This window comes from Salvelinus fontinalis, chromosome 31 (genome assembly GCF_029448725.1).
Source record: "Salvelinus fontinalis isolate EN_2023a chromosome 31, ASM2944872v1, whole genome shotgun sequence".
NCBI lineage: Eukaryota > Metazoa > Chordata > Actinopteri > Salmoniformes > Salmonidae > Salvelinus > Salvelinus fontinalis.
This window is the reverse complement of record NC_074695.1, coordinates 23,678,037-23,691,495: the sequence shown is the minus strand read 5'-3', so window position 1 is coordinate 23,691,495 and position 13,459 is coordinate 23,678,037. Positions and strand designations below refer to the sequence as shown.

Sequence of the window (13,459 nt, the reverse complement as noted above, 5' to 3'; positions counted from 1 at the left end):
TAGGAATGAATCATAACTCTAGCAGAACATATGCCATGATGTCATTATCAGAATTTATTATTTTCAGTGCTTGTAAGTTGTTTGGAATCAGACAAGTGTAACAATTGTTCCTAAAATAACTGTATAATATCTTCGGATTTTCAAGGTTAAAAACTATATTGTAATCAATTATTTTAACCTTCCCTGGTGGTCTAGTGGTTAGGATTCGGCGCTCTCACCGCCGCGGCCCGGGTTCGATTCCCGGTCAGGGAACACATTTTTCTTTGACAAAAATGACTGTTAATGTGAAACAGCAATAATCATGTTTATGTATCTCGTTATGCTAACCATAAGTTATGTTATCCAAAATCATTACACATGAGACCAGACCACATATAATACGTTTTAATAAAAAATTCTCAAAGTACAAAAATACTTCACTGTACATTTGGGATTGTTATGTTCTTAGAATGCAGTAGCAGGATATAAGCTAACAGTAATATTTTCCTTCAAACAACAGGACAATATAAATAGCTGGATATTGGAAATACTATTTACCATTTTAAATTAATGAATGGTTGGAACCAACACTGACAAAGCTATACAAAATGCATTACTCCTATCTCAAAAGTGAAGCTACATCCTATAAAATTGTAGCTGGATGACATTCAATTCACAGTATGACATTTTAAATCTCTCCCACCCCACTCCAACATCAACAAAAAAGTTAAATATCTCTGCATAGCCCACATGGAATCCATAGAAACTGTATTTGGTAATTTATTCATTCATCAACATCCTACAAATGTCTGATGGGATAGTGTGGACAATGACATCAGGTGAAAGTGATTAAGGGAGTATACTGTAATAAGATTACAGATGGAAGAGGGGAAATTAGGTGGATTATGTTAGAAAGAACCACTGTTCTGAGATGGGCTTCTGCCAAACCCAGAGACATTTCCATCATTCCCTCGACTCCCGGACACCTTGTTCTATGTGAGAGACAGGAAACAGTAGAGAGATGAGGAATTGAATATCAAAGACGAGACAATACAATATTTTCTGTTCTTTGTGTTTGTTTGTGATTGTGAGAGAACACAGACACTAACCTTCACGCTTCCCACCATGTCTTCAAAGGACTTGAATGTATTGGAATGTCTAAGGCAGAAAGAATGATCTCTAAAACAATGGAAATCACTTTGAGGTACAGTACCATTTCAGGTTAAACGATTCACTGAAAGATAAATCAAACTAAATTTAACTTTAAATTAAACTTTTTTTACTTGCAGCATTAATGTAATTCTAATCTCGTTCACCAGAGTCTTCCTCCCCAAGCGCTGTTCGCAATTAGTCTGGGGACGAGGTTAATATCATTCAAATGTCATTCACCGCCTATGGAGGTACTGCAGGAAGTAGTAGTAGGGCAGAATTTCAGGGATGTCAGAGAGTGAAACAGGCGTGCCCAGTGTCTTACCTCATACTCATAGCAGGCACACTGATGGAGTGGCCCAAGGAGGGGCTGGTGTTTCAGAGAGCAGAAATAGAGACAAAGAGAGATGAGTAAGAGCAGTGCAGCATGTAGTAGGGCAGGCCTACAGCAGTACAGCATGTAGTAGGGCAGGCCTACAGCAGTACAACGTGTAGTAGGGTAGGCTTACAGCAGTACAGCATGTAGTGGGGCAGGTCTACAGCAGTACAACATGTAGTGGGGCAGACCTACAGCAGTACAACGTGTAGTAGGGTAGGCTTACAGCAGTACAGCATGTAGTAGAACAGGTCTACAGCATGTAGTAGGGCAGGTCTACAGCAGTACAGCATGTAGTAGGGCAGGTCTACAGCAGTACAGCATGTAGTAGGGAAGGCCTACAGCGGTACAGCATGTAGTAGGGCAGGCCTACAATAGTACAGCATGTGAGCAAGAACAATAGATAATATCAGTAGCAGCTTAATTAGGTGAAGGGTGAAAGGTCAGCAACATTAACGTGCTTCTATCAGCAGTTCACTCAGGTCTAAACGAATGCAACACTTCACTCAGTAGTTAGTTAGTTATAGTTAACTAGTTAGTTAGATAGTTTAGGTAGTTCACTCAGGTCTAAGGTAATATAGTATTGCAGGGCCGATGAGCCTGGATCCCGAGGCTAAAGCTAATGCAACAGTTTGAGAATACATCACATCGAAATCAAGATGTTTCATCATCACAAAGCTTCAGAGGTGAGACAATCTGGTGCAGTAGGCTGGAGGCCAAGGCACTCCTACTATCCTTACCGAGGTGGGCTTGGCAAAGGCAGTGCTCTATCCGGTAAGTGTGCAGCGTCACAGGAAAGAGATGGGGATAGAGAGATGGGTCAGATACAGTAATCAAGAGGCCACATGGAGGTGTAAATTGGCAGTGCGCTGTATGTGTGTGTGTGTGTGTGTGTGTGTGTGTGTGTGTGTGTGTGTGTGTCTGTGTGTGTGTGTGTGTGTGCTTGCCATTAATGGAAAGCAAAAATGCATCACATCGGTAGCTACCCTTTACACAGGCTCCATTTAAAGGCTTTGTAGGAACAGTACAGTAGATAAACAGATATTGTTGCCAACTAAGACAGGCTGATCTGATTGGATTAAGGCTGTTGTTTACTCCCTGGCATTCATAAACAAGTCCGAAAGAAGAAACCTTTGTCCTCAACAAATGTGTCCTGTGAAGATGAACTGCATGAAAATAGCTGAATATACAGTATTTAGCTGGATTAAAAAGATGGATGGATAATTTAACGGATTAAGAAAAGAGATTACGAATATGAAGGGTGGCCCCAATGGTGGACGGATGAGTTTTAGAGGGGGTAAAGGAAGATGGAAAGAATGGGAGGATGTATGGGAGGATAATAAAAGAGTCAAGGGAAGGCTGAAAGGTACCTCATTTCTCCCAGTCTCTTTGTGATGGCCACACCCATTGTGGACATGGCAGCAGTGCTGATCTGTCCTGCATGAGAAATAGTGTCATGGGTCATCTTATACCTAGAGACACAGAGAGGGAGAGAGTGTTGACTATATGAAGTGACAGGAGTTTTTTTATTGTTGAAAAGGGCAATTCACAATATCTATGTCACTGAGGTACTGTGTTCAATTACCCAATAAGTGGTGTTCTATTCATATTTGTATTTCGACCACATCCTCACATTCCACTTTTGTGTCTCCTCCCATTCCTTAAAGTAGATTTAGAATTGGAACAACAAAAAGGGAAATCTCTGAGACAAAGTCACAGTGACGAGCTCCATGTAGCAAACAGCAGCAGCAGGACAAAGGGAGTGAACATGGATGGACATTTACATTTTAGTTATTTAGCAGACGCTCTTATCCGGAGTGACTTACAGTAGTGAGTGCATACATTTTTCGTACATCATCTTCACCCCCGTCCTAGTGCATATAGCCCCACCCCCTCTGTTTTCACCAAATGAAGTGCTTCCTCCCTGGCCAGGCCAGACTGTTGTGTTAATGCTACTGCCAGTGTTAAGACAGGCTATTAGACAGGCTATTAACAGGCATCTGATCCTAGTTGACCTTAAAATCCCATCAGCTGTCCCCACATATTACTTGTTAGTTGACATGTGAGAACAACAACACTTTCGGAAAACCCCATCTTGGTTAAATCAACATATAGTATATAATGCATATGAAGGATGTAAACATAGTAACCACTCACGCGTTAGATTGGCTGATGTCCTCCAGAGTAGCTGAGGCGGTCAGATATCTGTAAAAATAGAGGTAGATTATCATCACGGCTCCATCTTGGAGAACACTAAGTGCCAAACATGAGTGTGCCTTTCAGGAGTACCCAGCAACTATCACATCAGGCTAAAACAGGGTGCTGACGTTGCATGCTTTTCCACAACATTCTGCCAGAAATAATAATAGCTACAATAGCTGCTTTGGCAGGCATGGTTGTTGTTTGACCTTTGCCCAACTTTTACTCACATTAGGTCAGAGTCAAAACCTCCCTGGTTCATTTGCAAAGGCTCTTCATTAGTTTGAAATCTATTCACAGTTTTGGAATGCCTTCAATTCTGATACTATTCTGATGCTATATCTGATGTACTATTGTCAAGCTCTTTCTAATACCTCAGGTTACTTTAAGAAAATTTTCTGGTGGTGGTGATGGTGTATAGGTGGTTGAAACAGCGTGACATCATGATGGCATCTCACAGGAAGTACTTACATGTTGGAGGTTTGGACTTCATGCCAGCCTTTGGACATGTTCTGTTTAATCTCACTGAAGGGGCCCATACCCAGCTGCCTCTTGATGTCCACCGCATATTTCTCTTTGGCCAAGAGCACCTGCCGCAATGTCTGCATCTCATCCTCTGTCTGAGCAGAACAAAATGACAGAAAAGTTTACCTTCAAGGAACCAGAGGTAATAATAATTGTATTGGAAATTTTCTATGACTTGTCTTTTTCCATTAATTTGGGTAAGGTGCTAAATCAAATCTTTACAAAGTATTATCCTAAGAGACACATTCATCATACATGAGTATGACAATGTTTGACAACATGAAGAATGGGACAAAATGGCAACGTTGGACAGACACAGAGGGAATATTACCTTTGCTAGCTCCATCTTTAAATCATCCTCATCCTCCTCTGATAAACCGTTAGTCAGACCATTTCTTGATATTCCAATGGAAATGTTCCTTGGTGAAACATTCCCCCCACTGCAACCTTTTAACGGAGTATAGATGTTACTGTCTTAGATGCAAACCATAGATGCTTGGGCATACATTTTCGATCAGTTGTTGACATTAATTACAGTAGCTACTGGCCATTCAAACATACAGTTCATCTTCATGAAGTAAATCATCTTCATTAAGTAAATAATACATTCATGTAGTCTAGTTAAGGACAGGCTGAAAATGTCCTGAACAAATGTGTAGCTACATCATGTAGGGCAGCCACTGTGTTGACCCAGTATGTTGTACTCATTTTCGCCCAGTGCGCTGTCCATGGTAAGGAATTATATGGCTACCTGTAGATCTAACAATAACATTGCGTGTGGCCAATCACGCATAGCAGTGGAGGCTAGGTAGTCTAATATAAAGTATTGTATCTACCCGCGTGATTCTGAGTAGTATGTCAGTTGGTAATTAAACAATTTAACAATCTAGACTTAGTAAATGAAATGCAACCGACGTACCTTGCCTATTCATGATCAGCAGACGTATGAAAAACTCAGTTTCACCCGGTACGTATTCTCCGTGTTCAAGCTAACGTTGCTCTTGCTAAATGGAGTCCAATCCCTACTCGTCGTTACTAGATCTCTCAAATGCTTCTCTATGCTCAAATTCAGTCTCACGCAATGGTTTACATGCCTAAGCCATTTACAGAAAAGCGAAGAAAACACTATAATGTAGTCTTATTGGAAAAGTAATGTTGTTTATTCAAGAGGAAAAAGCAACCTGTAATTATGAGAATGAGAGTTAATCTTTCGCACGTGAGAGTGTGTGATAATGGGGAGTGCGCTCCGGTTAGGTAAACAAATAATAGGTATTTGTATACAGAAGATGCGCCACATTGATCATCGATGCTATTTTACAGTTTAAGCTACTTTCCCAATTCATGTTGTAAGAACGTTGCTGCTAATGCGGGAAACGCAATTTTGGCACCTGTGCAGACTGCTGGATCTTTGGAAAATATCCATCAGGTGGTAAAATGAGTGAGGGCGCGAAACAGAGGATTCCACAGCACGGGCTCTGTCTCCATCTACTGGCAAAATGAATGCACCAAGCCGCCTTTCATGTTCTAGTGTAGGCTTATTTGAAGGTCCCGGTAGGCCTACGAGAATATTATATTTGCAGCATACTTGTAGAAGCATGAGAATTGAAATGATAAAGAAAACAACAGTACATGTTCAAGAACATTTATTTAACAACAGCAGATCAATGACCCACTTTGTTTTCTTTCACACACACATTACCATGCTACAACATAAAGGTCCAGATTTATACGTAATATTTAAGTGTATGTACAACAGACCTTAACCATTAAACCATGCGTTGCAAAATTTAATGGCCACATCAACAACAAAAAACATACCATTTATAACTATAGCCGTTCATCATCGAAACATGACAAAATAAGTTAACTTAAATAAAATGAATTTCACAAAATTACTATATCACTATCATTATACTATATACTATGTCGTCTGTATCGATACATTTTTATGGAACTATTTCCTGATCATTGGTTCAGTAGTTTTTTGAACTCACATTGCATTCAGCTCATTTAACAATTAGCATTTTCCAACATCTCAATAAATAAGCGATAACAGGTAGGTATATCTATGGGGCGGTTTCTGAGGAGGGCACAGCAAACACTGTAAAAGGACCACACATGTCAAACAACCATACCATCAAAAGCAGAGGGCAGATGAGAGGAGCTCAGACATCCATTGTAAACCATTGAAACATAATTGGCATTAATGAAACAAACAAATTAAGATAATGGCAGGTTATGCATTAGTTACACTTTACATATATTTAGTTGTATATATTTATATTAAAAACATAAATCTATTCTGGTTATAGGATAAGAGCTGCCTGTGGTAGTGCTAGCCCACTGATGAAATTACTTATGACCTAAGAAAGTACCAATATCGACACTCAAAATTCAATGATGGTAAAAAGAAATTAACACAGCATTGGACAATTACAACACTTCTGAATTCCCTTCAACAGAATTATAAAAAACAAGATGATAATATTCTTCAAATGCTCCCAACTTTTCCCTACACCCATACAGTAGTCTTTTTCATCACATCTAAACATAAATTAACAGTGCTTGGAATGAAAATATGTCCCCCTCTAAATTGGATCAGGTCATGGTCCTTGGCTTAGACAGTGTGGGGTAACACTCTGAACCACAAGAAAATTACGCACAGGTAAAACATAAAATAACTGGATATTGAGAACAACCACTCAAATGTGCAGAGAAGTGTTGCTCAGAGATGTCTGGGTCACATCCCAACAATCCAACGGGACTGCGGGTGGCACAGTGGCAAGTAAAACTAAACAAAATATACATGACTACATATGTTAACAAACCTATGTATGATATTTATCTTCTGGTGTTAGTCAGTTCTTCGATGCAGGGAAGTCAGGGGCAAGATTACAAGCATTCAATTCGGATTTTAGGGGCAGGACAAAGCAATGCTTCCTTCACACAAGAACAGACCAAACCAAGCCAATTAAATTCAAGACCCACCAAATGTTAAGAAAGCAATGTCACCATCAGTATTTCATGATATTGCTGTCATAAAATGCAGCTTGTGTGCCCTGCCCTCCCTTTCCACCCTTCTACACGCACAGATCTCAGCACAATGCAATGGGAAGGGCACAAACACAGGTAAACAGGAGTCCAAATCTATGGGTTTAAATGGCTAAAGGAAAGGAGCTATTTGTTTATAACTGGCATCAGCTGATGGCAATTCTAAACTGAGAATTGTGTAGCTCTATTTTGAATGTTTAGTGATGACGTCATGCAGCAAAGACAATGAACAGAAACACCTCACTATCCACAACCTCCCTGAGCCGAACCTCTCTTATCAGTGAGCAAAAACATAAAGTAAACTGTGCCCCAAATGAATCACACTCACATGTGCAGCAACAGTATGATTTTTTTTTTTTTTTAAATGAAGACAATTATTTATTTATCTCAAAACTGCATGCTACACAATGACATGAAATATGGATAGGGGACTGTGGGGTTGGAGGATTGTGAGGTCAAAGGCCAAAGAATATGAAAGAACAAACGGAAGGGAAGCAAACGTTTTCTTTCTCTTTCTTCCTACATTGAGGCAGGAGTGGACCACTCTGGAGCGGGTGGAAAGGGGAGGTGTATCTTAAAGAGTTCTGTATGTGGGCCACGCTCACTCCTCCATCTCCTCTCCAGGACTTGGCTCTCTTAGTGAAGTTTAAACAGATTGCCCTTCTCGTTCATCCTTTTAAGGTGGAGCAGGGTAGCAGGCAGGGCCACAGGCCAGGACAGGGGTGGGGTTTAGTTGAAGCCCATGTCGGTCTGATAGGTAGAATGGTGACCATCTGACGTCAACTGGGTGGTCTCTGTCGCTGATGGCTGCACCAAGATTGCTTCACCACCAGCCTCTGTCAGAGAGAGAGTGACACACACACACACACACACACACACAAGGTAAGATATACATGGTCAGTAATGATGGCACTCCATAGTAAATGACCATGCAATTGAAACAAGTCAATGGTCAGTGATGAAGTGATTTGTGTTCATGCAGAAACATGTTTCTTACACAATAAGCAGTCGATCTCACCTCTCTCATCAGACTGCATCTGGGCCTCCAGGTCCTCAGGGGACACATAGAAGTCAGGCTCCTGGCCCTCTGGAGGCCGCGGTTTACACTTCCCACAGCAGCAGTTACAGCAGCAACACAGGCAACAGCAGAAGTAGCAGCCAGTGGCCAGGCCACAGAACACAAACAAGGCCTGCAGAGAGAAAACAAGGCAGTGTGTGAGTGTGAGAGAGAGGTGTAAGAGTGATCAAGAGAGTGTGGCAAGAAGATAAAACAATAACAATCAAGGAAAACAGTGTTAGAGAGGCTTTGTTTTGTTTTTACAGGGTTTGTGTTATAAAATATGCCATTTAATCTTTAACACAAAGTCAATTCTACATGTCGACCCCCCCACCTCCCTATGGCACCTCGCAGTCTCACCTTAGCCCACCAGCTGGACAGGACAAAGTAGGTGTTCACGTTCTCCTCGCCAAACTGCTCAGCCACGTACAGTCCCAGGGAGCCGTACTTGTCATAGATGTTCCGCTTGGTGGGGTCATTCAGAATGGCATGGGCATTGTTGATCTCCTTAAACTTGTCAGAAGCTTCCGGGTTATCTGGGTTCTTATCAGGGTGGAATTTCAATGCAAGTTTTCTAAGAACACATAAGAGTGAGAATCAGATAGTACCAATTAACAAAACATAAGACTATATTTATATGTGGCACAACTCTAGAAAAGAATGTGGCTATATTTTTATTGATGAGTATTACAGTTTTTCCCAATTGCTAAAACACAATTTTGCAAACTAGGCTGGTTTTATCAAAATACTTAACACAATTCACAAATCCACACACCCAAACTGCAAAATACCTCATATATCCTGCAAAATGAAGCACTGCAACCAAAACTACATATAGCATTATCAAAATCAAACGTTTGCACGAAATGGCACACACTTCATTCATATTACCAGATTTCTGTCTAACCAACTACACACTGTTGGGTATAATGAAAAGCACTCTCATCTTTAGTATGCTTTGCCATAATACTAAAATAGTTCAAATTGTAGAAAATTCTTCAGATGCACAGAAATATTTGCAGATACACACACATGCTGTTGAAACATTTTATTTTTTTATTTTTCACCAAACAAGTCCGTGCAAAACATATGCACAGCAGATATATTTACATTGGACTAAACAAAAATATGCTCACAAAAAAACTGTAAACTGAAAAAGAAAATTGCAGAAAAAATATATAGAAAAAAAGAGGCAAGAAAAATAATTAGGCAGCATCTTGCCGCACAGCTGGGTCTGGCCACAACGCCTCGTCCACATCACAGGCAATATCTTCCCTTGCCAGACATCGAGGGAAGAAGCGCCTTGAGTGCCTTATCCATCCCTGAATCGCACCCACATCAATCTCATCACATGCCTCTTCCATAGCCTGCACAAGAGGCATGCGCACAAAGGGCTGCCGGTCGTATACCTTCCACCGCCATGCCGAAAATAACTCTTCTATGGGGTTCAGAAATGGTGAGTATGGTGGGAGGTATTACACGAGAAATGGTGGGTGGTCAGCAAACCAGTTTTGGACTGGGGCTGCACGACGAAAGCTCACGTTGTCCCATACTACAACGTACCGGGTTCTTTGATGGTCTGCATCATTCATACGCTCTGGTGGTATGAGAATGTTGTGGAGTATGTCCAGAAATGTGAGAATATGGGCTGTGTTGTATGGTCCAAGGTTGGCATGACGGTGGAGGACACCATGCGTATTGGAGATGGCAGCGCACATTGTGATGTTCCCACCACGTTGGCCAGGAACATCTATAATGGCTCTGTGGCCAATGACGTCTCTCCCTTCTTCTGGTCTTTGCTAGGTTGAACCCAGCCTCATCTATAAAGATGAACTCATGTGGGATTGCATGAGCATCCATTTCCAGTACTCCCTGAAAACAAAGAACAAAAGCAGTCAATATGGTGTTATCCAGTACACTGGGAAACAATGTTGCGTGTAGTGTACTGCAGTCAATATTGTACTTACATCCACATATGCTCGTCTGACCCTTTTGTTTCTTTGAGAGTTTCTCTCAAACGACACCTTATAAAGTTGTTTCATTCTGATTTGGTTTCGTTTGAGAATGCGAGCCAATGTGGACAGACTGACTCGTTGAATGTTGTTGAATATGGTGTTGTCTTGGATGATGTGGCTTTGAATTTCTCGTAATCTGATTTCATTATTTTCCAAAACCAAGTTTACAATGGCAGCTTCCTGTACCCCGGTGAACATTTGGCCCCTTCCTCCACCATGGTTGCGTCTCTCAGTCCTTTAGAAAAACCAAAAAACTAAAATATAGGGCTTGGACAATGCAGCCTAAAGATATATCCCCCACAGTAGAGTAAATTCTACAGGAAATTTGTGCAGTTAGTGTATGACATCAGCCATTCATGAAGTAAACGGGTGTCACCCAACTGATACACTATGACATGGGGTGTACTACATAGTGTGAAATAAATTTTTGTTACATACCTGTAACCCAGTCTAAATGTCCGGATGACACAGGCGACAGTAAAACGTCTCAAGTTGGGCTGCACTCTCTGTCCAGCCTCTCGCATTGTCAGCCCATGGTTGATGACATGATCAACTAAGGTTGCTCTGATTTCATTTGAAAGTTGTTGTTTTCTTTGGCCATGCACTCCTCTACCAGCTCTACCCCTACCTCTCACTCTTCCTCCCCTTCTCATTCTCACCCCCCCTCTTCCTCTCTCTGCAATGGCTTCCATTGTTGTTGTAAAACAAAAGGTGCTCACCTGTGGTCTTTTCATAGTGCTTACTTCCTGATTGAAGTGGTAACAATTAACCATTGGGGTGTTTGGCCAGGTGGCACATGTATTGGCCAATTAGCTCATGTAGTGTCATTTTGAATGGCAGTGTTTTGAAATGGCAAACATGTGACTTTATGTCAGATTGTTGTGTCTTATGCAGAGAACTGTGTGCATTGCATTTAAAAAGTGCCATTTTGAATTTCAAAATGTGTATAAAGCAGAAAATGTGTTTAGACTTTTGGAGACTTGAGAAGAGGTTTTGCTCTCTGTGTGTCAGTTTAAATAATTGTGCTGTGCATGTCATTTTAGTGTGTTAGCAATTGGAAAAAACTGTAGTATAACTGCTACAGTAAGTGGCTGCGCCTCTCTGACTGACCTGTAGGATTTCTTGATATCGTCGGGAGTGGCTAGCTTGTCAATGCCAAGCACAATGTAGAGTGATTCACCAGAGGTGGAAAGTGAGCGCTGCCTCGCCTGTTCTTGTGCTGCCATGATGCCTCACGTCCTTCACAATCTGAACACATAGAAAAGGAAGAATTGCACATGTTTATTTACCAATGAGTCATCATTACACTATTATTCAGCCTATAGCACCCTGTGTGTTGACTGAAGCAGTGTATTTTTCATTCTCACAAATATGTGGTTCTGCCCCAAATTCACTAAATACTCCCACACTCCAGGAATCTATTGCACACCTTATATCCCTACCGCCACTCCAAAATGGTGCACTCTCAGCAGGGTTCCTACCCTGTAAGAGGAAAGAGGAAAGTAAATCATCTCGCAGTGAACCTAGATGCCCTCTCCCTTTCGACAACAGATCAGACAACCTAGTCACATATTCTTACTGTATATCTATTGGGTTTCTACTTAGAATAGGCCTACAAATGTCAGGATCCTGTAGCTATAACTAAATCAATAACAAATTCACTTACATGAGATATGAGTGTTGTCATTCTCAGTCACTCAGTGTCTAATTGAGAACTGAGGTCTCACACAAATCACTGATATTAATTGCAATGTGTACCCTTCGGGGGTCTCTTTTCAAAGTTGCTACTCTGTCAACTCTCTCACTGTCAATTGTTTGGATTGTTGATAGGAAATCTGTAAGAAGTTAACGACAAATCACAAACATCAAGATGCTACAACGTCAGACTGCACAAGGGCATACAGCATTCAGAGAACCCCAAGGGCCTACAGCATTCATAAAACGTCAAGGACCTTCTGCAGTGATGGTAAGGCCGAAATGCTTAATTTTGAGCATTTTCCATCATAGGCCTGTCCCTGAATAAAAAAAGATGTAAACTCAAATAATGTACTTAATTGGATCCTACATTTCAAGTAATTAGTGTAAATGATGAGACTTTATGATGTGGTCCTGTGGAGGGGAATCGTTATTGACTTCCAAGGAAGCAGCTGACCATAGATAGGCTAGATTTATTGGGATGGCGCACTAGCCGTAAAATACCCTTTCTTTAACCTCCAGACAAACTATTACATTTTTTAGCCAATGACATTAATGACTGACCAAACAACAAATTGTCACAAAAATCGACTTTTGCAAAATGTCAAAACCCGTAAGCTCTGAGGCTGTTAAAATCCGTACACTATAACGCTGTTCAAATAAATGGAATACATGATCATCATTCATGGAATGCCCGTTTGCTATAAGGACAACTAGAATATTATGATATATATTCAGGATTATTTTTGAATCTGTAGCCTAAATGCGATGCTTGGAGCGATTAGTCTATGTAGCTGCATCAGCAGCAGCACTGCGCAGCATCCATGTTGGTTTGTTGCTGGCCTTCTCTAAATGCAAGACAGGACTCGTTCAAATCAGCAGTAATTTTCAAGGGCAAGGGAGAATAGGTTCAAAAAATAAACAATCCACATCAATGCTTACCTCTTGAAGTCGGCTTTGATACGCTGTATATGGAAATGATCCAGAGAGATATAATAACGGTGTCTGATTATGGTTTCATCCCAGAGAACCGCGCGTAACCACCAAACCCAACCATGGACAGCTGCAGCAGTATATTGGCCCCGCCCCCGACCACCTTCCAATCGACCTGCGCGCCGCACGATCATTGATTGGGATGCCCCTCAGCCTTATTACTGCATTATAAACTAATGTTTACTAAACATAAATAAACATAGCTACAACGGTATGAAGTAATTTGCTTTTGAAGGAATTTTGAAGAGATGTAATACAGTAAAGTAGGTCTAGGTGATTCTCAACCAGATACACCATCAGAGAAAACACTAGTATGCCTACTTTTGCAAAAAAATACAAGTGTTGAAACTGCAGTAAAAGTGCAGCAACTGTAGTCGACTATGGTATTTTGAATGCAGTAATTGCAGAATAATGGCAGAT

General features: G+C 41.0%; 2 protein-coding genes, 1 long non-coding RNA gene and 1 other non-coding gene across 9 annotated transcripts; 1 reads left to right on the top strand and 3 right to left on the bottom strand.

Annotated features, from left to right (window-relative positions):
• Window positions 1–180: 180 nt before the first annotated feature.
• trnae-cuc (transfer RNA glutamic acid (anticodon CUC)) lies at window positions 181–252 on the top strand. Its single transcript has one exon. It is a non-coding gene; the product is annotated as a tRNA-Glu (tRNA).
• A 116-nt stretch (window positions 253–368) lies between these two features.
• LOC129829880 (tumor protein D54-like) lies at window positions 369–5,645 on the bottom strand. 4 transcript variants are annotated; one of them, XR_008755464.1, is made up of 10 exons: window positions 5,148–5,645; window positions 4,560–4,675; window positions 4,175–4,323; window positions 3,662–3,709; window positions 2,875–2,976; window positions 2,245–2,271; window positions 1,454–1,498; window positions 1,263–1,331; window positions 1,089–1,137; window positions 930–971 (listed from the first exon to the last, which is right to left on the bottom strand). XR_008755464.1 is itself a non-coding variant. In XM_055891872.1 (9 exons), exons 1-9 carry the CDS (start codon window positions 5,158–5,160, stop codon window positions 888–890), a joined length of 633 nt encoding a protein of 210 aa, XP_055747847.1. In that variant the 5' UTR covers window positions 5,161–5,643; the 3' UTR covers window positions 369–887. The 4 variants fall into 4 exon arrangements, 2 of the variants coding, with proteins under 2 accessions (XP_055747847.1, XP_055747849.1); XM_055891872.1 differs by lacking the exon at window positions 1,263–1,331 and having other exon boundaries at window positions 369–971; window positions 5,148–5,643; XR_008755463.1 differs by having other exon boundaries at window positions 921–971; window positions 1,089–1,331.
• A 211-nt stretch (window positions 5,646–5,856) lies between these two features.
• LOC129829882 (dnaJ homolog subfamily C member 5-like) lies at window positions 5,857–13,137 on the bottom strand. 3 transcript variants are annotated; one of them, XM_055891875.1, is made up of 6 exons: window positions 12,989–13,137; window positions 11,781–11,833; window positions 11,462–11,599; window positions 8,697–8,910; window positions 8,298–8,469; window positions 5,857–8,115 (listed from the first exon to the last, which is right to left on the bottom strand). In XM_055891875.1, the coding sequence occupies exons 3-6, from the start codon at window positions 11,575–11,577 to the stop codon at window positions 8,009–8,011; spliced, it is 609 nt and encodes a 202-aa protein (XP_055747850.1). In that variant the 5' UTR covers window positions 11,578–11,599; window positions 11,781–11,833; window positions 12,989–13,137; the 3' UTR covers window positions 5,857–8,008. The 3 variants fall into 3 exon arrangements, with proteins under 3 accessions (XP_055747850.1, XP_055747851.1, XP_055747852.1); XM_055891877.1 differs by having other exon boundaries at window positions 8,025–8,115; window positions 8,277–8,469; XM_055891876.1 differs by lacking the exon at window positions 11,781–11,833.
• LOC129829885 (uncharacterized) lies at window positions 9,370–11,455 on the bottom strand. The gene is made up of 2 exons (XR_008755465.1): window positions 10,304–11,455; window positions 9,370–10,208 (listed from the first exon to the last, which is right to left on the bottom strand). It is a non-coding gene; the product is annotated as an uncharacterized LOC129829885 (long non-coding RNA).
• Window positions 13,138–13,459: the final 322 nt, after the last annotated feature.

What these genes read in the sequence shown, in the direction of transcription:
- LOC129829880 (XM_055891872.1), bottom strand. An exon ending in TAAAGATGGAGCTAGCAAAG is followed by an intron (nt 4,324 to 4,559) that starts GTAATATTCCCT and finishes TGTTCTGCTCAG; the next exon opens with ACAGAGGATGAGATGCAGAC. An exon ending in ACATGGTGGGAAGCGTGAAG is followed by an intron (nt 972 to 1,088) that starts GTTAGTGTCTGT and finishes TCTCTCACATAG; the next exon opens with AACAAGGTGTCCGGGAGTCG.
- LOC129829882 (XM_055891875.1), bottom strand. Translation starts at nt 11,577, where the DNA reads ATGGCAGCACAAGAACAGGCGAGGCAGCGCTCACTTTCCACCTCTGGT. An exon ending in GATATCAAGAAATCCTACAG is followed by an intron (nt 8,911 to 11,461) that starts GTCAGTCAGAGA and finishes ATGTGTTCTTAG; the next exon opens with AAAACTTGCATTGAAATTCC. An exon ending in GATGCAGTCTGATGAGAGAG is followed by an intron (nt 8,116 to 8,297) that starts GTGAGATCGACT and finishes TCTCTCTGACAG; the next exon opens with AGGCTGGTGGTGAAGCAATC.